Source organism: Podarcis erhardii (assembly GCF_964252035.2).
Source record: "Podarcis erhardii genome assembly, chromosome: 11".
NCBI lineage: Eukaryota > Metazoa > Chordata > Lepidosauria > Squamata > Lacertidae > Podarcis > Podarcis erhardii.
Genome location: NC_138501.1, coordinates 34,747,788 through 34,774,668, shown reverse-complemented (window position 1 = coordinate 34,774,668; position 26,881 = coordinate 34,747,788). Strand labels below are relative to the sequence as shown.

General features: G+C 42.0%; 2 protein-coding genes across 2 annotated transcripts in view; one reads left to right on the top strand and one right to left on the bottom strand.

Annotated features, from left to right (window-relative positions):
- Positions 1-826: 826 nt before the first annotated feature.
- Positions 827-12,648, bottom strand: DIMT1 (DIM1 rRNA methyltransferase and ribosome maturation factor). The gene is made up of 12 exons (XM_081880789.1): positions 11,998-12,648; positions 11,085-11,158; positions 9,874-9,960; positions 9,095-9,156; positions 8,903-8,996; positions 8,753-8,802; positions 6,638-6,761; positions 6,409-6,501; positions 5,262-5,326; positions 3,904-3,967; positions 3,675-3,781; positions 827-2,424 (listed from the first exon to the last, which is right to left on the bottom strand). The coding sequence occupies exons 1-12, from the start codon at positions 12,158-12,160 to the stop codon at positions 2,382-2,384; spliced, it is 1,026 nt and encodes a 341-aa protein (XP_081736915.1). The 5' UTR covers positions 12,161-12,648; the 3' UTR covers positions 827-2,381.
- A 453-nt stretch (positions 12,649-13,101) lies between these two features.
- Positions 13,102-26,881, top strand: part of IPO11 (importin 11) — a 71,103-nt gene continuing 57,323 nt past the window's right edge. Inside the window, exons 1-5 of the mRNA XM_081880819.1 lie at positions 13,102-13,221; positions 17,167-17,310; positions 19,668-19,768; positions 22,645-22,717; positions 24,115-24,318. Coding sequence (XP_081736945.1) covers positions 17,173-17,310; positions 19,668-19,768; positions 22,645-22,717; positions 24,115-24,318 — 516 coding nt within the window. The 5' untranslated portion in view covers positions 13,102-13,221; positions 17,167-17,172. The remainder of the gene's footprint in view (positions 13,222-17,166; positions 17,311-19,667; positions 19,769-22,644; positions 22,718-24,114; positions 24,319-26,881) is intronic.

Below are 26,881 nucleotides of genomic sequence, written 5' to 3'. Positions count from 1 at the left end.
GAGTCTCTAACATTTTCTTTGTAAAGAACAAATCTATAAATTAGTGGATGTATAATAAAAGGTAATTGATTATGAAGGAGAGTTGTATCTTAGGATAATACAGATATACGGTATGTGTGCTAGTGTGATGTCAGAATAAGGTGCAATCGAATCTCTGCATATGGGTAGGAAAGGTATCCAATGACTAGGATACCAAAGTAACCCTGTCACGTACTACTAAAATTGGCTTCTGATGCATGGGAGTTTACATGTGCATTAACTGTAGTCCGCAGGTAGTTAGTACTGTTGCTTTAAAAGAAAGTAGCTAATGCATATTTTCCATTTGTACAGTGCCATCAGCTGAAAAGTGAGGTGAATTTGTACCATTTGAGGATTTGCACAATAAACTCCACAAAACTTTACTGATGCTGAAGAAATTCCACAATGATGCCTGAAAACTTCACAAATGGCAGTGTGTGTCCAGCACTTTTTAAGATGGTGGCACTTCAATTATTTTTGCAAATTGATATAAAAAAATTACCCTTTATATGTATTTTTTTTTGTCAGATGAATTGTAGACCTCTCTAGGAGTTCTCCCTATTCCCAAGATAGATTCCAGGTGCTCATATCAACAACAGACATTCCTTGGAACTGTTTCATAGTTTGTTTCTGGAACATAAGCCCATCTGTGCTGTGGCTGAGGGAAATAAAGGGAAAGCAGTGAGAAGAGAGCTTAAATGAGCCAGAGTTTCTCAGTATTCAACATAATCCCCATAGAAAGGTAGCCCCTTGCCATATCATGGTGACAAAGCGCCTGTCTGTAAACATGAAAACTGAAACAGCAATGTAGATTTTACACAATGTGTTTAATAAATTTAACTGAAATATAAATTAGAGATGAGAATTTTACTTCTATACAACTTTTTGTAAAATGTCTTCTTTTGTAGCTGCATCCTACTGTTAGGATATTTTAGAAAAGATTCATGGAAGATCCTTGCATCAGAAAAATGTGGTTCTGTTCAGCTTTGTCTTACATCAAGCTATATCACTAGTGGCACGCTACCTCTTACAGCGTATTGTAAAGATGCAAGCTAGGAAATGCAAGTCTATGTGGGGAAGTATGTGTCCCCAAAAGAGATGCAGTTCCTCAGCTGCCTTCAGATGGCACCATAATTAGAAGAGGCACAAGCTTTTCTCTTACCTCTATCCCATCTCTCCTTAAAAAATGTCTGCCTGGAGCAACTAACTTGACCCTATCTGTGATATATAAGAAGGAAGTCTTCCTTGCTTTGAAACAAGGACACTTATTAGTTCCTCTGAAAAGAAAATTAATGATGAAGTATATGTGCTTTCCAAAGGGAGAGTTATCTCTTGTCATGTGAATATTCTGCCTTGAAATCACTTCTTGGAATGGAATGAGGTATTTTACTAGTCAAATGTAAGACTAGCTATGAGGACTCTAGTGGTGCCATGATAATATTATATGCAGTTTCTACACAAATTCCTTACCACAAGGAAGAACCAAGCCAACTGGTTGTTCATTTATAATTCTTTCTTAACCGTGGAAGGAAAATCAAGTTGCATTGTGTTATTGGTTTCCACAAGCTGCCTGCATTTGACTGGGTCCAGGTATACAAAGCCTCAAGGAGTTGTGTCTTCTTTTACTAAACTGCATATTCAGGGGTCACATTAGGAATCTGAGAGCATGGATACCTCTTGATGTGACTCATACACACATCTACTAAACTTGTAAGTTTATGCTACTTCAGGTAAGAAACTAGCAAAATGGAGATGAGTCTTGAAGCCAATGTGCACAACCCACCACATCACAGATCAGTGACTTAGAGTTGAGGTGCTTGTAAATGTTGAATGTTTGTGGAAAACACTGATACAAAAGCATTTTTATTGCAAAACACCATATAGGAATGACTACAGAACTTGACACACACAGAAAATCTAAGGAGTGGGTTTGACAATTAAGAGAACCTAGTTTCCATCTTGGATCATGAATTCTTTAATAAAGTAACAGTATCTGGGTTGTAATATCAAATATTCTTGGTTGGGGTGGTTTTTGTTGCGAGCAGGTGGTCACTGTGGCTTAGGAATTTAGTAAGAAAAATAAAAGGTGCACTTCAGGCGACCCTGAACATGGCTGGAGAGTTTACACTCTGCATCACATACATTCTCTTAAAATAAAAACCAAATGAAGCAGAGCAGAACAAAGGCATGAGGGTGATTGGCTTCCTTGAGAACCCATTTTGCACCAATGGGGTAATTAAACAGCTGGATGTGGATGTGCAGCATGGCACACATCTCGGGTGAAATTCTGATACCACCTTTAGATAGTTCAGTTCATCCTTGCAAAAGCACTGCTGCTCAGCGTCTCTTCCATCTTCTTCCCTTTAGGAAAAGTGGATGCCTTTTGCGTTGAAGCCATGTAGAACACTGGAAAATGAAAATATTCATATCTCACTGACATTTTATATGACATTAAGAGTGCCACTTGTAGGTGATCCTGGGTCCAATTTCCAAGGCAAGAGAAAGTTCTCTCCTTTTTTTCTGAGCTGTTTCTGAAGTCTTGGAACCAATAACTCTAAAACTCCCAATTTCACCACCGCACCTACTTCCTGCTATCCTCGGAACAAGTTCTGTGGCAATTTTGTTTGTTTAGTCATTCAGTTCCTGCCCCCCCCCCCCGGAAGGAGTCCAGTTGGCATTGGAAAAGCAGGTAGGGGTATGATTTAAGAGCAGGTGGCAAGATTTAGGATATGGGCTTGTATAAGACTTCAGAAGCAGTAAAGAACCACCCAGGATTCCTGGCTTCTGCTTAGAGCCTGGGAGAAAACACCTAGTCCTCCTTTCCTCCACTGAAATCACTGCAGCCCAGTTCTATGGTTGGGCCAAGATGGCAGCGGTTCCTACAGCCATCAGTCCAAAGGACCGGATGACAAGACCCCTCTTCTCAGCCTTGCTGATGTGGTCCAAAGGAAGGCAGAAAAATACATTTGGCACCAGCTTGGCTGCAGGAAGGAGGTGTACAAGACAACATTCAACCATCTTAGGGTCACCACTCAGGATCTGTGCAGGGTGTACTCCTTAGCCTTTTATTCTCAAAGATGTCCCGCAAGGCAGCAGAGGTTTATGGTCAGAGTTTTCCTTCTCCCAGATGGCGCCTGTGAACCTCTGAAGGTACCCCATCTGCCCCTCACTACTCTACAGCACATGCAGAAACCACCTTTTTGACTGTTGGATCCACTATTGGTCTCGTCCACTCAATCTGCCAGAGCCTGTCCTAACACCCCAAGGGTTTGAGAGCCACTGGCTACCCTCATCTGGGCTTGGAAAATAACAGCCTGCCTCGTTTGCAGCTAGTGCGGCAGAGGAGTAGGCACAATCGTAAAAGCTCCCTTCCCAAGCCCCAGGATGTACAATTTACACATTGGCGTCATTCATGTGTGCGGACTGGTCTCAAGTGCACTTCCTCTGACATTGCATATGTGGTAGGAAGAGTGGCCTGCCCAACTGATAACACACTGCAAGGAAGGCAAAGTGTAGAAGCATCTAATGTATCAAGGGGAATCTCTCCCACCCCTTCCCTCACACTTATTTTTCTTTTCATTTTGGAAATAGGAGGCCTCTGTTTAAAGGAGAGCATGCAATGTACCAAAGCTTGAAAGAAATGCCCTTGGCTTCACCTGATGAAGTCATCAATATCCATGACTCGTGCACGTTTTTCTGCATAACCAGTGTCTTTTAGGATTCCCTGAATGAAACTTCCAATACTGAAATCTTCTGGAATTTCCTGTCAGTACAAAACAGAAAGCAGAGAATTTTGCTTATGTAGCACGTATCAAACAAGTAGCAAGACACTGATGCTTACATGAAACTTGTTTGGGGGAAGGGGAGAATGCTTGAAATGCTTACCAAGTTATTTTGTGAACAGTGAATCCGATAATTCTTTTCCAGCAGCTTTTTCACAGCATTGGAACTGAGAAGAAGAAGAAGAAGAAGAAGAAGAAGAAGAAGAAGAAGAAGAAGAAGAAAGTTAGACATACAGTGGTACCTCAGGTTAAGAACTTAATTTGGAGGTCAGGTTAAGAACTTAATTTTCTGGAGGTCTGTTCTTAACCTGAAGACCACTTTAGCTAATGGGGCCTCCTGCTACCGCTGCGCCACCACAGCATGATATCTGTTCTCATCCTGAAGCAAAGTTCTTAACCTGAGGTACTATTTCTGGGTTAGCTGAGTCTGTAACCTGAAGCGTATGTACCACTGTATAGATCTTTCGGGATGAGGGTGGGCAAATACAAAATTCCCTTTTCAAATCCATTTTCCTCCAGCTGGAGCCCAAAACATCTGGAGAGCACCAGATCGTCTCCAGCTGTTTTTTTTTAAAAAAATAATATTTATTAAAGATTTTCAAATATAGCAAAAAAAGAAAAACATCCAAATTTAAAACCTTATTTTCAATGGCATCTTTCCAGGACTTCCCCTCCCCTCCCCCTCTTGTATTCCAATTCTTTCAAATAAATTCAACAAATTCTTACCCCAAGTTTTAAAATTATTATCATTGTCCCAATTTAAAAATATTTTCCCATCCCCTAAAATCGACCTGTTCCCTTCCACGAGTTCCCCTCTTTAGTATACAATACAGATTAGAATAAAAAAAATAGAAAAAAGAATAAAATGTAATTTAACACCCTTTGGATTCCAAATTTCCCTCCCCCCTTTCCCGGTTGCGTTCCCAATGTCCATCAATGTCTACTGTCCGTCTCCAGCTGTTTTGGACTACAATTCTCAGCATCTCTGACCACTGGTCCTGCTAGCTAGAGATGATGGGTGTTGTAGTCGAAAAACAGCTGGAGACCCAAGTTTGGGAAACCCTGCTCTAGTCTATATATCCATGAGGAGCCCTGAGTGCATTCTAATTTGTCTTGGTGACTTTTGGCTCTCAGCTCCCTTCTTCCACAATGATTGAGGAGGAAGAGAATGTTGAGAAGCTAGGCCCACCACCTTTTCCCTCCATTCTCTGCTCTTAGTTAATGAAAGATGGAGGGACAGGACAATTCTTAGCAATTGAGTCATCTGGCCTCGTGCTTCCTATTGTCCATGAAACACACACACTTCTTCCAAGGTCCAGAAGAATAACACCCCACCCAGTCTCAGTCCACAATGGTCAGCATGATTAACAATTCAGCCAAGGAGAAACGGTTGACTCTTGCAGGAGGAAAGAGACTGCCTAGCAGCACACCAAACATTTCCTCCAATATGAGTTAACTTACTTAAAAACTGCAGCGAGTGTCTTGTTTTTCCTGACAAAGACTATCCTTAGTAGACCATCCCACTCCTGAAGAAAAATTAAAAATACACGTTGTTTAAGCAACCTTTTCAGAGGAGTTTACAGAGCTCCTGCAACCCACCACGCCTCCCATTGCCCATTTCATTATGTTTGGGTTCCCATACATCCCTCAAGTACCCCAATCTCGCCTCTTCATTTTCCTTCTTCAATCTGCAAATTAGCTAAGTGTCTGCCTATTTTCAAAATTCTACATCAAGGATTGGGAACCTGTGGCCTATCAAGTTGTTGGGCTTCAACCCCAGCACCAGCCAAGATGGCCAACCATCAGGGATGAGGAGTGGTATAGTCCAAGCAACAGGTAGCCCGGCCATTTACCTGCTAGTAGGATATGGCGGTATTCAAAATGTGTTTAACCCCCTGTGAGAGCAGCCACTATGAAAAGCCCCATTCAGGTTTTACAAATTTCTCCCAGTCACAAGGAATGTGCTTTCAAATGCAGTTTAATCAAGGCATACTTTGACAGGTCTCTCCATGGATACTCAATATTTAAAGACTTACATATCGCAACAGGTAGAGCAGAGGCTGACGAGGACTCTGGTTTTCAACGTACCACTCTGCTTTAGCCTCAGTGGAAACTATGAAGCCTTGGCATCAAAGCTTAGCACCATTAGAGCTTTTCATTCAAGCTAATGAAAGCTGCCTTTTTACCACAAGGAAGAGATTAGCCCTCCTTTTTCCTCTCTAAAGGCTAAGCTTTGTTCTGCCAACACCATTCCAAATCACAAAATAATGCTCAGATGCACTCAAAGAAGGCTCAGATGCACTCAAAGTTTCCACCCCATCATCTTACTTTCTTATTAGTAACTGATGTTAACAAGGTGCAAAGCAGGGATGGGGAGCCTACGACCCTCCAGTTGCTATTGCACTCTAACTCCCATGATCCTTGACCACTGGCCAAATTGGCCAGGGCTGCCGGGAGCTGGAGTCGTTTTTGGACGGGTCACAGGTGCCCCAACTGTTGTTTAGATACCATCTTGGGGAGAATATTCAAAACAATACATTGGGGACCTTTACACATTAACTACGAAAGATGTTTTCATGCATATTATATTAATATTGATGAGTCTCACCTGGAAATTGATTGGCGGTGGAGGGTTCCTTGGCTCTATTCTCACAACACTGGATTCAACTTTGGGTGGCGGTTTAAAATTATTTTTCCCTACCTGTTAATCATTATAAAAGTTAGCTCTCAGGGAAAATAAGAATAATTATTTTCAGCCTCTTAAAAGCTTGCTTGCCACCCCAGCCATTGATCTGAAATTCCACAAACCCAGTTTTGCTATTGCTTATTTTCCTTACCTTCATCAGATGATCGACGCGAGCTAATAGCTGAGTATTAACAGAGAGTCTGCAATATAAGGGAGAGCCTGGCTTTGCGACCAAGCGAAGAGCAAATTCTCTTTGAAACATGAGGACTGCGCACCTGGAAGTTAAAAATGAGTTGTAAGCATTGAGCCATACAGCCTTTAAGCAAGGCCAACAACTTAGCAACACTTGTTCATCAGTAGCCTATGTACACACAATTATCAATATTAAGAGGATAGAGACAACAGTGAATGTAACAGACACTCTGATTAAACCCTGATTTCAAACCATTTCCTTTATTCATTTACTGCCTCCTCGCTATGTTTAAGGCAGCTGGTGACAATATTATGGCAACAAACAAATACAGTGGTACCTCAGGTTAAGTACTTAATTTGTTCCAGAGGTCCGTTCTTAACCTGAAACTGTTCTTAACCTGAAGCACCACTTTAGCTAATGGGGCCTCCTGCTGCCGCCGCACTGCCGGAGCACAATTTCTGTTCTCATCCTGAAGCAAAGTTCTTAACCTGAAGCACTATTTCTGGGTTAGCGGAGTCTGTAACCTGAAGCGTATGTAACCCGAGGTACCACTGTACCTGACATGTCAACGACAATGGAGATTCATTTGACTGGCACGTCAGGTATTTATTAATTGCTTCCATCAGGTTTATCTGTTAATTACTGATAAAACTAGAAACTTTGTGTCAATATCTATACCCCCCCACCTTGTATTGGAAAAACATGCATCTTTTTCTGTCGATCATTGTTTTTAGTCCCCACTCCCAAATAGTATCGTTTGAGAGAACTGCAATACATATAAAGATTTGCAGATGAAATCTAATGAAAACTCAACTTGGGAAATGGGATGGGAGGGAAAAAATAGGAGGTTTGGAAAACCACCTTCAGTCTCCAAATGTCAGACTCCTTGGGGAGATGTAAAGTGGCAATGCTTAACTGTTTCGATTTCAAGAGCAAACAGCTATTTGTGCACGATCTACATAGAGACACCTTCCTTGCATCTTAGACATACTAATCATAACTCTGAATGTAAAAGATGAAAGTGTTTTTAGCATTCTAGCTTGACAAATTGCTCATCATTTGTTTTCTAGATCAGTTGGTTGCTAATACCAACGCACAGGGTTGAAACCAACAACACATGAGTAGATTCCTTCTTGCTTAATAGGACTTTCCCTTCCTCTTCATTTCCTGCACTCCCCGTCCTCCCCAACCAACACCTTTTGAGAAGACTGGGGTGGGGGAGAGCATGTGGGGTCTGCAGGGAGGAAGGTGAAGTCCTGTTGTGTTATTCAAAGTTTGTTCTGCCCAGTGCAGACACACCACAGGATACAAGTCATTCTCCATTGTTACCTTATTGGCCTGAATATAAGCCTCACTTCCCCCCCAAATTCCAACCGTGAAAAGTTAAAGTGTGGCTTAAATTTGCGACCTTACAGAAATTGGCTTTTATGATATCGCTGCTGAAACAGACATATGGTAAAACAGAACAATAAAACATTTTCTTGCTGATTTGCGAGCTTGAGACTGTTCATTTGCCATTTACGGGTGTGAGTGCCTCTAGCAATTGTAGCAATTGAATAGTGATTTGCGATTTTAGCGATTGTACAGTAACTTTTGCGGGCTTAAAAGATCAAAGGCTTAAATTGGCTCGGAGTTACAATTCTACCAACCACAGTGATTTTCAGCCTGTAACCCAATTTTAAGGGAGCAGCTTATATTCAGGTATTGTCTTTTTTCTTCTTCCCTCTTGAATTTTAAAGGTACAGCTTATTTGCGGGTGCGGCTTATATTCAAGCCAATACGGTAATCATGTGTAAAAGCACCTAAAATCTGTTAGATACAATACAGTGGACACTCGGGTTGCGAACGTGATCGTTGCGGGATGCAACCCGCAGCGTTCGCAACCCGTGTCTGCACACACGCGGGTTGCGATTTGGAGTTTCTGCGCATGTGCAAAGCGTGATTTAGCACTTCCGCGCATGCACCAAAACCCGGAAGTAACCCGTTCCGAAACTTCCAGGTTTCAGCGGTCCGCAACCCGAAAAAACGCAGCCTTAAGCAGCTTTAACCCAAGGTATGACTGTATAGTTGTACCTGAAGAAAGGCCGGTGCAGCAATAGCTTAAAAACAAAGGGAGAGGAAATCTGAAAACAAAGGAAGAAGTGTTAATTTCCCAGTAGATTTATTACTGCAAGCCATAAATTATATTGGCCCTTTCCCCAAATCGGCTGGTTTTGCCCTTACTTGATAAGGCAAGTTAGCCACACAAGCATCAAAGAAGGGCAGGTCACTTTTCAACACATCTCCGATCTTTATTTCAAGTTTGTTAGCCAGAGACCTGGGACAAAGCAAAATTATTCCATTAATTCATTTCCAAGACAGGTTCTAGGCGAAAAACAGTGTCATTCCACCCTTGCACCCGCTTTTTGCACTTACGTGCCCTGGACTCTCTTCTGAAGTTCACCAGCAAGCTTTACATCCAATTCACAAGCAATAACCTGAAAAAGAATCATATACAAATGACTGCGTATATGATCCATACACATTGTAGGATTTTGTACCTATGTAGAATCATGATGGAACATGAGCCGCATAAGAACCAAGTGTTTTATAAAAGCATTTTCATTTCATTTTACCTGATTTCCCCTCTGAAATGAAGCCCAAAGTGGCTAACAGCATCATACAAAAAACAAATCTACTGATTTCAGCAGATAACAAAACTCTATAAATCTGCCAATGAAAATGTTATAATAAGCCTATAAAGAAAATTTATAACCAATACATTTTCAGTGAACAATTCAAACAAAATTCAGTAACATATCTGTAAAGAGGGGAATAAAGAAATACAAGACACAGTTTGGCCAAAAAGATAGACATTTTTATCACCAATTCCGTAACTAGACCACTAGTTTAGTAGAATGAAGCAGAATGGTAGAAGATTCAGAACAGACAAAAGGAAGTTCTTCACACATTGCACAGTTACAACATTTATACTCTGTGTTTTAGCCAAAAGGTTCTCTAAGTGGCTTACAAAAATAAATTCTAAAACCATCGTCACCATAAGGCTCACAAAAATACATGACACATGAGGGAAAAGCAAACTCAAGCATAGGATCTAAGAGTTCTATCTATAGTGCATTTCTCTTCCCAACTCCCCCAGTAGCCAAATGTGAGTAAAAAGAGAAGAACATCTTTATTACTTGGAAGTTCTTTACCTTTTTCACTTTTTCTAACATTTTTACTGTCATGTTTCCAGTGCCAGGACCAACTTCTAGAACAACATCAGTAGGGTACAAGGAAGCCTGAAAGTAAATAACGTTGGGAAATTGCATGAAAAACTGGTTTTATAAAAGCAGCAAGTACAGTAGTACCTCCAGTTATGAACGGGATCCGTTCTGGAGGCAGGGCCACATCCCCAAAACTTTGTAACTGGAGGTGCCCTTCTGCGCATGTAACTGAGCGTGCATGTGCATGCGCACACGGCAAAACCCAGAAGTGTGTTTGCCGCATTAGCAACCCGAGGTTTACGTATCCAGAGGGATACGTAAGCAGAGGTACGACTGTACTTGACAGAAGTACTAGCTGGGCCAATATAAGATGGCACATTAAAGTAGCTCTGATCCGGTAGTCTGTAGGAGGATCAGGACAATGAGAAGGAAAGTCATCATCATGGCTTCCACCTGGTGTTGAAGAGCCTGATGCGCAGACCTAGTTGTCATGTCAGCCACAGACCTTCATGCTGATCTGGACTGACCACAAATCATTTTAAGCCACACACAAATCATTTTAAGCCATTTCACACTAAATGAAGAAGAAGAGTTTGGATTTGATATCCCGCTTTATCACTGCCCTAAGGAGTCTCAAAGCGGCTAACAATCTCCTTTCCCTTCCTCCCCCACAACAAACACTCTGTGAGGTGAGTGGGGCTGAGAGACTTCAGAGAAGTGTGACTAGCCCAAGGTCACCCAGCAGCTGCATGTGGAGGAGCAGGGAATCAAACTCGGTTCACCAGATTATGAGTCCACTGCTCTTAACCACTACACCACACTGGCTCTCATGAGTGGCATTCAACTGAGTTTTATTCAGAGAAGAAGTATTGAAATTAATGAACTTAACTTAGTCATATTCATTAATTTCAGTGGCTAAGCTCCAAGTAAAACTTAGCTGAATACCGCCAATGTTGTTAAACTTAAAGCTGTACTTCATTATTTTCATACTGATGCTGTCTAATTGTTCTTCTCAATATCGTTCTTCATTGCTAGAAATCAAGCGATGGTATTTCACAGTGTAGTCATATACATGTCTACTTTGGAGTAAGCCAAATGATTTCATTGAGGTTTACTCAAAGGTAAGTGGGCATAGGGCTGCAGCCTTAGCCATTCACCTTTAAACACTTCTCTTTGTATCAAAAGTGCTTATTACTTACCTTTTCTATAATGCTGTTAACAATGAGGGGATTTTTCAAAATATGTTGACCGAGTCCAGTGTTGAACCTGATACCTATCAGCCAAGACATAACAGTAGACAAACAAAAAGAAAAGTTAATCACAGTACTGTTTACATTTGTTAATGAACTGCAGCATTTAACAGTCTTCAACTTTATTATAAAGCATAAGTCAAACATCCACTACCTCTTCCCATCTGTAATTTAAGAGTGCATGAAGGACCAGCTGTTGAATCTTAGAACTGGAATCATAGAGTTGCAAGGAAGTTGCAAGTGTCATCTAGTATGAACCTCTGCAATGCAGGAATATACAGGTGGGCTAATAAAGCCTGGGACCTTGGCGTTATAAACACCAAGCTCTAAACAACTAAGCTAACTAAGCTAAGCAGCCAACAACACAGCTACCCTGCCTGGTACAGGTGGTAATCCAATTTACTTGCATTTATATGCCACTTTCCCTCCAGGACGTCATAATAAAGTTCTCCTCCTACCCTTTACCTTCACAACAATCCTGCGAGGTAGGTGAGGCTGAGCGATCACGACTGGTCGAGTGACACTTGGCGCACTTTGTAGCTAAGCGAGGATTTAAATCAGGGTCCCTTCCTAATCCTAGTCCAACTTTCTAACTACTACTTCACAACTCTGTTTTTTTATCTAGTACACGTTTTATGCCGCCCTTTGATCTGATGCAACAAACTCGCGAGGACGGGCTAGACTGGGAGACGGTGGACCCTGGGTGAGTTTGATGGCTCAGCAGGGAACTGAACCCCGATCCGGCGGCACTCTAACCACTACACCGCACCGCCTGCTCCCTGTGACAAGATCAGAAGCCAGGAAAGAAACCGGGGGAAAGTCAGTTCCCGTCTCCGTCCGCTGGAGTCTCTCCTCCTCTCACCTGGCGCTTTTCCTTCTGGGCGCTGCTGCCTCGAGCGCGGGGGCTTCTTTACCTTCGGCATAATCAGTATCGCGGCCAGACCCCCACCAGCCCACGTTGCTTTCCTCGCTGTCGCGGAGAGTTCCGGGGAGGAAGCCGCCACGCGCACTGCCTGCTGGGACATGTAGTTTTATCTACTCAGTGGCTGAACGCAGCCAAGCCTTTCTGGCGACTACAGTTCCCGAAAAGCCTCGCGATCCAGACTCTCCCATAGAGATCAGGCAAATGATAGACCGTGGGAAGTGGGTCGAGAAATTGGTCCTAGGCGCCTTCTTGAGACGCCACCTGGTGCTGGAAAATCAGTGGCAGAGCTTTGTGGCACCTCGAAAAACTCAGCACGTTTATTGTGGCTGAAAGCTCGGCCCACCTCCTCACTACACGTGGCTGGGGAGGGGACTGTGACGCGCACGTCAGGATCACACTTGGTGCAGGAAGTGGACGACAGTAAATGGAAAGTTGTTGATGATCTTTCAGGTGCCGCGGCTGCAGCAGGCGAACAGGTTGCCCGTCTGAAACTCGGGGTGCTGGCCAACGCCGTGAGGGATGGCGATGACAGCCAGCCTGAAGAACGCCCCATAAAATGCGAGCGCCGTATAGTTCTCTCCCAAAGCTATAAAGGGTAAAGAGAGACGCATTCACTTGTCTTAAATTACCGTTTCGAATAGACCTTGTTTGTTTATTCACTTTGTACACCACCCTTCACCCGAAGGTGCCTTAGCAGACAAAAATACATACTGTAATAAGTAACAATAATAATAAGCCCCCCCCCCGGAGTTCAAGAGGCCACAAAGATATGTAACGAAGGCGTGCAGGCAAGTCTCAAGCACAGGGGGAGCCGCTGTAGAAAAGGCCCCTCTCTGGTCCTCTCGTGGAGGAGGCACACGAAGAAAAGCCTCAGGTGACGATCGCAGAGACCAGATCGCTTCATATCCGGAGAGGCGGCCTTCAGGCGAGTTTTAATTTTAATTTTTATTTTCCTTCTCCCACTTAACGCCCCACGTTCGCTCGAACAGCCTGCAGGCCTCGGTAACCACGGCGACCCGAGGGAGGGGAGGGAACAGGGAAGTCGAGCCGTGATGACGTCAGTGGGCCGCGCCGCCTTGCCCTGGCACGGTGTGAGAGCCCTGGCTAGTGGCGCGAGCTTCGGAATAAGTGGGATCCGCGTGCGCGAGACCGAGATCGCGGGTAAGGAGCTCAGCCCTGGGCAGGAGGAAGCGGGGCCGCGCGCACGAGTGCGCGCCACATCCCCACAGAGAGCGAGCCTCCCCCGGCCCACCACTCCGGGCAGGTCCACTTGCGTGAGGGGGCGGCGATGGCGACGGCCGGCAGCCTGCCATGCCCTCCCTCGAGCAGGCGAGTCCTCTTTTCCACCCTGCTCGGGAGTCCGGAGCACTTGTTCGCCTTCAGGATCTGGAGAGGGAAGCGGGGCTTGTGTCAGGGCTGGACACACTGGGCTGCCTGTGCCGCTCGACCTGTGGGGAGAAATCGGGGGTGGGGGGTGGGAGTCACGCCCGTGAGGCAGGGCTGCCAAGTGTGGCAGAAGAGGGCACGGCCGTCGCACCTGTCCTCAGGTAGGAGCTTCTTCCGTGTCGACCTGCTGCCCTAAAGTCGTCTGGTGAATGCTGAGGGCTCCCTTGCACTGTTGGTCCACAAAAAGTTTCGAAGAGCCTGTTGGATCTGGCCATTGGCCCATCCAGTCCGGCATCCTGTTCTCACAGCGGCCGACTAGATACCTGTGGGAAACCCGCAAGCAGGACCAGAGCTCACAAGAACAGCTTCCACCCCCCTCCTGCGATTTCCAGCAACCGCTATTCTGGAATCAATGGTGGGGGCACTTCTAGCCTTATACTCCATGCATTTGTCTATTATTATTTTTTAAGCCATCCCACGGCCTCCTGTGGGAGAGAGTTCCGCAGTGTAACTACATTGCGTGAAGAAGTGCTTTCTGTAATCTGTCCAACGTTCAGCTTCAATGGATGTCCACAAGTTCCCATTTAATGAGCGAGCGAGAGAGAGAGAGAGAGAAATCTTTTATCTATCCACTTCCTCCATGCCATGCATAATTTTATAAACTTCTGTGGTGTTGCTTCTCATCTTTTGTCTAAAGAGGCCCAAGCATTTCAGCCTTTCCTCATAGGGGAGTTCCTCCTAGCTCAGCATTGTCTACTTTGACTGGCAGAGGTTCTCCACGGTTTCATGCAGGACCTTTTGGGGGCAAGGGGAAGCCATAGTTCAGTAGCAAAGCATCTGCTTTGCATGCAGAAGGTCCCAGGTTCAATCACTCGCCCTGGAGAGCTGTTGCCATTCAGTGTAGGCAGTGCTGAGGCAGATGGACCAGTGGCCTGACTGTGTATAATCCAGCTTTTTATGTATCTGGAGTCAGCAGAGATTGAACCTGGTACCTTCTGCGTGCAAGACTTATGCTCTACCGCTGAGCTACGGTCCTTCTCCCAAGAACCTGCAGAGTTCAGTTTCTGGGCAATGAAGGGGAGGGACTGATTTTTTTTGTAGTAGCACCTTCTCTTTGAAATCATGACCTTCCAAATTAAGGGGACATGTCCAGTGACAATACTGTTCACTGGGCGCACAGGCTTATGTGCATGGGATTGTTTCTGGAATAGACTGGGCTGCAGAAGAATAACTGTCATTGGGGAAGCAGAGCCTATTGCATTTTCAGCGGGTAGAATTGTTAAACATTTTTCGATAGACTTTCTATAAATGATGCTTTTGTGTAGTATTTTTATTACTAGCTTTTGCCTTTTATTCATGTGCTCTTTCCTTAAATACTAAAATGCGCATCTCAATGAATTGTTCATTAAACATTAACCAACAAGCAAACACATGTCTTCAAACATTTTATAGGGCCAGTTATGCTTCAGGAGAGTTCTACCACAGTGCAAAGCATTAATGGCATTATAGATGCAATTCAGAATTATTTACAGAACTGGGAATTTGGTCTTTTTAAAACCCTTTTTCTTTTTTGCAATTATGCTTTTTCTGTGCAGCCTGAGCAGGAGTGAGGCCAAGAGGGAGATCTCCTCATCTGGGCAGCCCAGGACCTCCATCTACACTGCCCAGGCTTGCACCCCAGGGAAGTTACTTTGGTGCTGCTAATGCAAATATTTTACTTCACTCCCTGCCCCCACTCCATTGCTTTATGTATAAGCTTAACATATTAACACCTCAAGGAGAAAGCTTGCTGCTTCTGCCTCAGCCATGAGTCTGTAAGGACAGCAGGGCTCTGCAGGCTGTGCTGTGTAAGTTTACACCTTTCCTTAATAAAGCACTAGAACTGGCCATTCCAGCGATTTTGACATCCTTTTGTATCCCTGCACAAACTACACACACAGGCCCTACACAACTGCAGATGTGTGCATAGTCACCTGAGAATACATCTCATTGAACTCAGGTAGTACTTGCTTCAACAGTATAGAGGTATAAGTAAGAAAGCTTGCATAACGTTTTGGGATAGTTTTCTGTAAATGTTTGCCTTTTGTATACTTTGTGAGCCTGGTAGGACAGTTTTGTTTGCTTCCCAGTTTACTTTTAATTATGCTAAAATTGTTTTCCCTTCTACATTTGACAAAGTTGTATTTTTGCAATCTTGTTAATGAAACATTGAGGTTCTATTATTTCTGTTTATTTGTAATCAGATAGTTGGGTCACTGTAATTCACATTTAAAAGGGGAAGACTTTTGAGAACAAATTTATGTTCTGTGAAAAATAACTAATTACAATTATCTGTTCAGCAGAATTGCTTTTTTGTGCCCACTGAAACAGATGCCTAAAAAAATGCAAATATGCCTGGAAAATTCCTCCTTCTGTGTGTTTAATGCTGAAGTTCTACAGTCCAGGCTTTCATTGAAACGTAGAACATTTTGAGAGCAGATTGGGAGCTGAGAAATTATAAATGGAACTACAGTTGAACCTCGGGTTACATAATGCTTCAGGTTACAGACACTTCAGGTTACAGACTCCGCTAACCCAGAAATAGTACCTCGGGTTAAGAACTTTGCTTCAGGATGAGAACAGGAATCAGGCGGCGGCAGCGGGAGGCCCCATTAGCTAAAGTGGTGCTTCAGGTTAAGAACAGTTTCAGGTTAAGAACGGACCTCCGGAACGAATTAAGTACGTAACCAGAGGTACCACTGTAGTTTCCTTAAGAAAATGGAACAGGGAAAGCATTTGATATTGTAATTGTATAAATGGGTAAGATTTCTGTTTGTTGTTTTTGGAGTTGAGGCAGCTGCTTCTGATTCAGATTTTGCTCTGTGTATTGTGCTTTGGAGGAGAGCATTTTTTTTAAAAAAAAATATTGGTATTTGTAAATGCTTTTCATATTTGTTAGCCACCTTGAACATTTCATGGAATGACAGAGAAGTGTTAAGTGGTGTAGGATGTTTCAGTGTTTCAGAGGCTTCTTGCTATGAGGGAAACTTTAATTGTTTGCTTATTTTCTCTTTAATATGTGTGACTCCAGTTCTTAAAAAATGCATGTATTATTTGTCTTTGTGGAATTAAACCAATGCCCCATCTGTACCTTACATTTAAAGCAGTATCATATATGTATCCATGGATTTCAACAAGTCTACAGTAAGCATGTCTAATGCTGGCTTCCACTCTATATTCTCAGTCTTCAGGTGAAGTGGTTCAAAGTCTTGGGTTTGGTGAATATTTAAATTTCCAAATACAGTAACAGGTGAAGTTGCCATATGGAAACTCAGATATATAAGCTAGGCAGCAAATGGCTCCTTAAACTAGGGTTAGTCACCAAAAAGGAATGTGTAGTTGCCATTTTTGGGCAAGACAACTTGAAAATTGTATTTTTCAGTATGACTTTTTGGTTCCTGAAATTTATTCTAATTGTGCAGATAAGATATCATGGATAGAATTCTACAGGATGTGTTCCTAGTGTGTGAAAACAGTCAAGATCCAGGGATCCCCTGGCACGCACCTCCAGATGGTGGAGACGTCAGGCGCTATCCTGGCACCAAGGCAGCTTCACTTGGTCGCAAGTAGTCAATAGTCAGGTGCAGATTGTGCCTGGCGAATTTTGAATGCTGCAATATAGAATAGTTAAATAGTGTATATACTTATGACAATGGGTTTCTCTTGAAATATCTTTGGCAGATTTTCATGGATCTCAATAGTGCCAGTAGCATTGTTCTTCAGGTCTTGACCCAAGCCACCAGTCAAGATACCGTTGTGCTGAAACCAGCTGAGGAACAACTGAAACAGTGGGAGACACAACCAGGGTTCTATTCAGTATTGTTGGTAAGTCTTAAGTCATTATTGCTTCCTTTTTCCCCCTTCACTCCTCTGACTTCTTTCTTGGTCAAGATATATATTTCTCACCCCAATGTATTTATTTTTTTAAAAGGCAAAGGTGCTGTTTCTTGTAGCAGTTAATCAATTTTCAACAGAGTTTAAGCATTGGGGAAGGTAGACATTAGGGCTTATGGAAGCTATTTTGTCTTTTTACTAGAACCTCAAGGTCCACCAACTGAGATGCAGAATTTAATTATTTGTTTCTGCAGATTTACAGGATACTTGCAGTCCACTCCTGCTGATTTGGAGCATTATAAGTAACTGTTAAACTTCCCCCGCGCCAGCCCAGTGCCTGGGGGGGAAATAACTTTTTTTTCTTTATTCCCCCCCCCAAAAAAAACTAGGTGTGTCCTATAGGGCGGTGCGTCCTATGGGGTGAAAAATACGGTAAGTACTTTCCAGCAAATAAGGGAATTTATTTGTTTCCAATTAACAAAGCTGAATTTGCCCTCAAACCTTAAAATTTGAATGTATTTCTACCTCTTCTAATTAAGAGCAGCCCCAAGGCTACTTATGTTAATTCATTTAATTGAATAAGAATTTAATGTGGCTCACATTTCATAAGATGGAAACAGAGTTTAGAAACATCAGTGATAGCTGATGGCGTGGGATATTAATTTTTAGCAATGTTATATAAAAGACAGAATTTAGAATCATACACCTCACTGCGTGCAGACATAATGATAAACAGCTGGTGCATGCTGCTCTCTTGCTCTTTGAAAATTGGATATAAATAAACAAGGAAGTCTTGACTTTACATTGCATCCAAACCAGGGATTGTGGCTTGTTTGTGCCTAACAATCCCCCATTTACTAGTCATCCTTAAGCCATTTTGCTTTAATGGACTCTGACTGGTTAGTATACTATGATCTTTATTTAGGTGCAATAGGTAGCCAAGTCTTCATGGTTTGTTATTCCCACTCATACCAGGCGAAGAGTGAAGTGAGAGCAAATGGGCAGCATATACTAGTGTGTTGCTTGGTTATCATTAACCATGAAAAGTCAGAAGCCCTAGCATATTTTAAGTGTTATCTTGGTCTCTGTGCGCAAGAATCCTAATGTTAGCAATCCTGTCCTTAATTCTGTTATTTCATTAGGCAAATTGATGAAATGGATGGTGGCGATCTCAGCCCTACTCAGTTACTAATTACTGAGTGCTGTGAGCTTCCTTACAAGTCAGGATCTTAACTTCAAACCATCGTTTAAGATCTTGGCTTGTTCAGGAGCAAGTAACAATAGTTTCCCGGTTTGAATGAAACATGAAGCTGTGGTTAATAAGAGACTTCCCAGTTTAATGACAAATGTTCTGAAGGGGCTGTGTGGTACCTTAATATGCCAAGGTACTGTAGCCTGAAGCAGGCCTCTGAATTTGTTTAACAAAGCTTGCTCATTTTGCTGAATAATGTCTATGTTCTCTCCTTTTGATGTGCAGACTAAAGGTCTTTTGATAATTCTGCCTTCTGATTTGAAAGTGCTGGATACTGGGCCTATTTTTGCCACATTTGATAGGAATTTATTTGCGGTTGCTTGTATGAGAACTGGGGTATGTTTCCACCCTTCTCATGTGTGTTTATATAGTGGATGGATGCATAGGCTGCATCTACACTGCTGTGTCTTCAAAAGCCAACAGGCAGCTAGTGCTGCACTGCAGAGCTTACAGCCTGGGAAAATTCCACTTCCCACTGAGATGCTTGTAGTTGATCTAGTTTTTGGGATTAGTCCAGTGTTGTGTCCATTAAAACATGATGGCCGGGAGAGAACATAAACCAGCTTGTTGATGATGTTGAATGAGGAAGGGAATGAAAGTGTTGGCCTTATTGCTTTGGCAACATCCAGTATGAATTGGTTTCCATTATAGAGTCCCCCCAGCCCTTTTAAACGCCACTGCAGTAGATTGGATATTAATTACAGTAGGCATCTGTAATATGAGTGAGGAATGAGGCAGAGACTGGGGCTCTCCATTGTTTTCCCCAGCCTATGCCATGTTCTCAGACATTCTCTTCCCAGAGGTATTGAGTGGCTTATAGCAACTTAAAATAAAATAAAATAAAATACAGTGCTTAAACTCTGCATATTCTTCTGCTGGGGGTCAGGCTAAAAAGTAAAAGCAGATTATGTATTTCCTGATCAAAGATTGACTAAATTCACATTATATCCAATATTGCTTTTATTAAAACCTTATTTTCTGTTAACACAGTTTAGTATAATATGGAGGCTTCCAACCATTATGCCATTCTCCAGTGCTAAAATGATGTGTTCTATAGAGAGAGAGTGCTATGTTTAACTCTCTACTTCTCTTCCAGAATATCTTCACAAATCACACCTTGGATGTAAATGTGAGGTGGTTAGCTGTGCTTTACTTCAAAAATGGAATTGACCGCTATTGGAGACGTGTGGCACCACAGTAAGGAACACATTCACTTTGCTCTTATTTTGCTATATATATTCTTTTAAAAGTTGCAGTTATGAGAAACGTTTGTGGTTCAGACCAGATTGAAGACTTTATATCAGGGGTCGGCAACCTAACGCCCATAGGCTGGTAGCGACCCATGGGGCTTGTCTATCCAGCCCATGGTGACCCCTGCAGCCCCCCGCCGCCAGCTCTTACTACCGCGGTGTGGTGCAGGGACCGACTTGCGGGTTGTTGGCGCCTGTACACGTGTGCATGGGCGCTCCTCTGACCTGGATGTGAGCTAGAAATAGCATGTGTGCACACATGCAGGACGGAGAAGCGCCCGTGCGCATGTGCGCATGCTATTTCTGGTGCACATCTGGGTCAGAGGAGCACCAGAAATAGTGTGTGCGCACGGGCGCTCCTCCGACCCAGAAGAGTGCGCGTGCGCACACGCTCCAGCCCATCCTCCGATGGATGGAACGTGAGCCGGCCCATCATTTGGTAAGCTTGCCAACCCCTGCTTTATATCCTATCCTGTATATCCCTTTATGCAGTTTACCAAGGGAGAGATTCCTCTATTCACTTCAGAATTCTCTAGCTCTTTCTGTTCTGAACCGGTGTTAAGACTTGTGTGGAGATCAATGGCTGACAATAATTAGGGCTTGCTTTTACAAAGGGTTTGGACACCAACTTCAAACCCAAGTTAACAATAAGCTCTGATTACGACTGCACTGATGCAAGCCTGTGCCATGTTTAATACAGGGGTAGGGGCAGGGGGAAATTGCTGCAGAGACATTAGGCAAATGCCATAATTATATTCTTTTAGACATTCGTTGAAAACTTTTCTGTTTTGGCAATCCTATGATTTTATTGCTTACATATTTTTCTTAAAGTTTCATTGATTTTTACCTGTGTTTTTAATGATTATGTATCTTTGCTTTAAATTGCTTTGTGGATTTTAACCATTTTTTCCCTGCAATTGTATTTGTACGCTGTTTGGAGAATTCTTTGATGAAGTTGTTTTTACATTTTATTAATAAATGAAAATTAGCTTCTCCTGTTTGTTTTTTACATCCTTGTTTTCATCAGTTCCTATAACTTTAGGTTGGTATCTTTCATAGGACTAAATATTTAATGCAACTTCATGCACTTTTAACTTAATTTGTGACATGTATATGGGGGAAATATGTTGGTAGAAGAATTCTGAGATTTTCTGAAGGTAGTTCTAGAACTTGGTGCAAATATATTTTATTACTACATAGAATTTATTTATCTTATTTCATGGGTTTAGATAGCTTCACAAATGTTATCTAAGTAATCAGATTTTTTTAGTGGTGGAGGAAAATGGCTAAATTATAAACCTGATTGTGTGACACTCCTGTGTGGGGAATAAAGATCACTTCTACATTCCTGCAGATGTCAGTATTTCATCACATGAGCAGCTTCCAAAAGGCTTCTTTGTTTTTGTTTTTCCATTTTCAATATCCACATAAACCCTTATAAGTACTTTAGCAAATATTGCACCAGGTTATACCTGTAAGGTGAATGTATCCTTTTCCATTTTCTGTTGTGTTATGCATTTTCACAGTTGGAAAAATGTTCCACTTGCCTAAAAAGTGACAAATCTCTTAATTCCCCATGGTCTTCCACAAATGTATTTATACATGGCACAGAAACATTTCTTAATGCTAACATTTAAATATGACCCCTAATGCTAGTTAAATTCCTAAAATACTTTGATGGTTTTTGAAAGCTTGGTTTCTTGGCTACGATCCTGAGAAAAATAAGGGGAGAGCCACATAGAGTGGAAGTTTCTTTCTCAATAGCAGCTACACCTTATTCCACGTTGCCATCTGATTTTAAAATTCATCTGAGTCTTTTGTTTGAAAGTTTGTGGACATAGCTCAGGAAAGAAAGAGAGACTGGCCTCTTGAATAATTAAGCTTTTTATCAACTTCATTATGTTACAGATTACTGATAAAATGTAAAACTTTTCAACTGTCTCTTCAGTTAATCAAACAATCATATTATTTGTATGTGGCCTTTCCAAAATTAAAAGCAGGCTCAAGGTGGCTTACAACATATAAACAATAACAGTGGTACCTCAGTTTTCGAATGTAATCCGTTCCGGAAGACTGTTCGAGTTCTGAAACATTCAAAAACCGAAACTCAATAGCCCGACAGCTAGGTTCAGGATCTCGCACACAGCAGAAGCCACGTTTCCTGTGACTTCTGGGACGTGTTCAAAAACCGAAGCATTTACTTCCGGGTTTACAGCATTGAGAGTTCCAAAACGTTTGTCAACGGAGACATTCAAAAACTGAGGTACCACTGTACATAACTACAAACATAACATAGTCATAACCAAGACTTCAAAAATACACAACCAAAGTGAACAATTTCTACATCAATAACAAGTTCCAAAATAAAGATTCAGCTTTTATTCTCACTTGCTGACCTATATGAGCAAAGCGAGCGGAACCTGTGCATTCCTCTTTGGGTATCATACAGTTGGATCCGAAGGTATCTTCCACTTCCGGAAGGACTGTTTTACTCTTGCTGCAATTCCAGGAGAAAAGTGGAACTACACCCAACTTCTATTCTTCAGCTTGAGCAGGAAACATGTAAGAACTGCAGTGGAACCTCTTGCGTCAACACTTATGCAAGCTCTTGTACAAGTCTGCAGAATAGTGCTAATAGCTATTTTCTTTCAGCACATGGTTCTTTGGATCCAATCTGTAGACTTTAGGCTTGTCTCAACCATTGCTAGAAAACATGTGTCATTCTTCCAGTATTCTTGCTAAGTAGAAGAAACTCTCAAAACGTTTAGATAGTAAGAAATGAGAAGTTGCATCTATTATGTGTATTTATTTCTTTAAAAACAGTGCTCTTTCAGAAGAGGAGAAATCTACATTACGTGCAGGGCTTATTGCCAATTTCAATGAGCCAATAAATCAGGTTAGTGATTATTATTAAAAAAAAAAAACATATTAACGCTTGTAAGGCTGTATTTTGTAATTTTAAAGTTTAACATTAGAATTAAGTGGTTTTGGGATTATTATTATTTTATGAAAGAGGCCTATTAAATGAAGAAATAATTCCTGCTAAGTCTCAGAGAGATGATATTATTAATGGTGGTAGATTAGCATAGTCGGCAAGTGTATCCATTGTGCATGAGAAGACAAGTCAGAGATTTGTAAGGTTAATCATTTTTACTCTTCGTTTTCTGTTCCTAATTTTCAGTAGAATTGTCGGCAGAACAAAACCTTAGCATCTAAGTGGCTTATTTGCAGGATGGCAGCCTACTTTTATCAGATTTATCACCTGGTCTGAGAAAGCAGCAGCTGTCAGGTGTTAGGTGCATTTCTATACAATTGAATGTGGGACAGCGCAACCTTATCTGTGCGGTGAGATGGGCAGGATGATAAAGTGTTCAAGCTGGAGATAGTTGAGGGTGAAGTTTGTTGGAGCAAAGATAGGCAAGAGTCTTGTGGACCTTTAAAGACTCTTACAGAAAAGGCAACCAAAATTATTAAGGGGGTGGGACAGTTCCCTCATGAGGAAAGGTTACAAAATTTGGAGCTATTCAGTTTAGAGAAAAGTCATGTAAGAGGCAACATAACAAATGTGTATACAATTATTCATGGTGTACAGAAAGTCGGTAGAGATAGGTTCTTATAATGCTACAACTCATGGACATCCCCTGAAGCTGAGTGTTTGAGGTTTGTCTATGTAGATAAACTGTGGAATTTGCTCTCACAAGAGTAGTGATTGCCAGCAGCTTAGATGGCTTTCAAATTCATGGAGGATAAGATTACTGGTGGCTACTAGCCCTGAAGGCTATGTTCTACCTCCACAGTCAGAGGCAATATGCCTCTGAATATCATTTTTGGGGGGAATCACAGGTCTGGAGAGTGCTGTTGTGCTCAGGCTTCCCATAGGCACTTGGTTGACCACTGACTGTGAAAGCAGGATGCTGGACTCAATAGACTTTACAGATGAGGAAGGAAAAAATCCTATGAGCTGGGGAGACCCAAAAGACCCCATGAGGACTGAGCATGCTCAGTGGCCATAGAATACTGACTGACTTCTGGCACAGTGGAAATAGGAAACTGGATCAGAGCGGGAAAGGAATGACTGATTAGAAAAGTGAACGGGAACATTCCTTGTTCTTAAATCTTAAATTTTGAATTGAGTTAATTTATCAACTTTGCAAAATGTTGGCTGAAATTTCATCAGATGTGTGAGGCTATTTAAAATGGAAACCAGTCACTTTAACCAGCACTGACTCCCTTTTGAATTGTGGCCATATGCGCCTGTTGTCTTAACTGTGTTTCCTTTGGTTGCCTTTGCAGATTGCCACTCAGATTTCTGTGTTGATTGCCAAAGTTGCGAGGCTGGATTGCCCTAGGCAGTGGCCGGAACTTATTCCCACTCTTGTCGAATCTGTTAAAATTCAAGATGATCTTCGACAGCACAGAGCTCTACTTACCTTCTACCACGTCACAAAGACTTTGGCATCTAAACGGCTTGCTGCAGATAGAAAACTTTTCTATGATGTAAGTATCCCTTCCAATAATGCAGTCTTTGAGTCAGATCAGGTTCTCCTATCAGGCATGCTATTTCATTTCTTCTGATCCCCGCATTTTAGAAGAGAGTAATATGACAGCCGCATGCAACTGGGAACACAGGAAGCTGCTGCCCAAGGGAACTCCAGTTTGAAAGTATTTCTTTTTAACCTTTGTTGTAGTTGATGACAGCCTGCTGGCAAAATGTGTGTCATTTTGATCAAGCGCTTCTTTACAGCACAATATCAGACAACTCAGTCAATTTAATGTAATGTTTCCCAGTCTCCTGACCACGATGAAAAGATCCAACCTCCTCCTTTACTGTGGAATCCCCCTACTTCCACTGTCATGATCTAGTGGTTAAAGCACCGGCCTAGACCCTCGTAGACCAGGGTTCAAATCTCCACTCAGCCATGAAGCTCTGTGGGTGATCTTGGGCCAGTCATTGTCTCTCAACTTTACCTACCACACAGGATTGTGAGGATAAAATGGGTTGAAGGAGATATAAATGTAACAAATAAATAAAATTGTTTCTGCACCTTGGTTAACGTAAACCAGCAGCTAGCTATAAACCATCATTTGAAACCAGCTTCAAACTATCATTTTCTGTTCCACTGTTAAGTTTTCCCCCTTACTGCAGACATAATGCCACGGTTGCTGTAATAATAATAATAATAATAATAATAATAATAATAATAATAATAATAATAATAATAATATATTATTTATACCCTGCCTATCTGGCTGGGTTTCCCCAGCCACTCTGGGCGGCTTCCAGCAAACACTAAAACACAGTAACGCATTAAACATTAAAAGCCTCCCTAAACAGGGCTGCCTTTAGATGTCTTCTAAAAGTTTGGTAGCTATTTTTCTCTTTGACATCTGGTGGGAGGGCGTTCCACAGGGCAGGCACCACTACCAAGAAGGCCCTCTGCCTGGTTCCCTGTAACTTGGCTTCTCGCAGTGAGGGAACCGTCAGAAGGCCCTCGGCACTGGACTTCAGTGTCCGGGCAGAATGATGGAGGTGGAGACGCTCCTTCAGATATACTGGACCAAGGCCGTTTAGGGCTTTAAAAGGAAAAGGCTGTTGAAATGGAATTGGGAGGAGACGGCGCACAAAACCCTCAGTGCGCTTTACAATTGCTGCTAAGAGAAATGGGAAGGCATGCATTATTTCAGGGTAGGGGTGAATGTATTTTGGATTTTATTTGTTATGTATGTAAGGATGCACCCTTTTCTTTCTAATACACCTGGTGTTTCGTAACTAGAAAAGCAGCCTAAAACATTTTAAATGAATAGCTAAATAAATCGTCTTCAGATCTTGAACTTCATACACACCATACATTTAAAGAACATTCTCTCGCCTCAAGAATCCTGGGAACCAGCTTGTTAAGGGTGTTGGAAATTTGTGGCTCTGTAAGGGGTAAACTACAGTTTACAGGATTTCTAACAGGGTGTGTGTGTTTTAAATGTGTGGTGTGTATTCAACCAAAGTACACATCTTACTTTGCAGGCAGTCCTCAGTCATGGTTTAGATTCAGATGCAGCATAACTAAGGAAAAAAAGCCAGGTTTAAATATTCTTACACACATCATACTAGTAAAGGTGATCTTTTTCTATTTAATAGAAACTGGGACGTGGATCTGAATTAAGCATTAATAGTTATGATATTGTATGAGAGCTTATGATCCTGTTCTGTTATTTGGGGACTAAAACAAGCCTTTTCTCTGGCTTTATATTTCTTTAACTGTACTTTTTTGAAATGATAAACCCCATGCAAGAAGCTTAATTTTGATGAGCCCAACACAAAGGTTTACAGTGGGAATACATAAACATTTTTTAAGGGCAGTGATATTGAACAGTCTGGAGCACAATGTACAGGACAGCAGATGGAGCTTCCTCCCAGGAGAGGGTGTGTGTAGAATCTTTGATATGTAGAAAGCATGCTGATATTCCTGCAGAATAAAAAGAAAACCAATCTATTTTCTGGAAAAGCAATTGCATTTTAAGACAAATTGGGTTATGTCTGAAACAAAAGTACTTTCACAACATTTTTTTAATTTACAGCCATCTGTCTCCATCTTGCAGTGTTCTGAGGGAAGTTTAATTAATTTGAATTTTGCTTAGCTGTGTTTCTGTCATTATCATAGTTTTAACACAATACTTATACCCGGAATATTTTTTCAGCTTGTTTAAGGACAAGCTTGTACTTTGTCATGTACATTTTGCTAATCACTACAGCTGTTTTCATAGTACAGCATATAGGCTCATCTTCAGAAATGTATATGTTAACGTCTGAGTTCTGTGTGTGTCATTGTGTACATTACTGAAATCTTAACGGCAAAGGCCCAGTTCAGATAATCATAGCTTAGATGATTGAGAACCATGTGTTCACCTTTCCTCCTTCATATGTGACAGGACAGAGCAAGCCACAACTTCGTGTCACAAACCATGGTTAGCCTTGCACTTCCATACTCCTCATCGCCACCCCTTTGCAGGTTAGACAGTTGAGCTTTCACTTTTAGAACAAGCCACGGTGGCACAAAACTCAAGG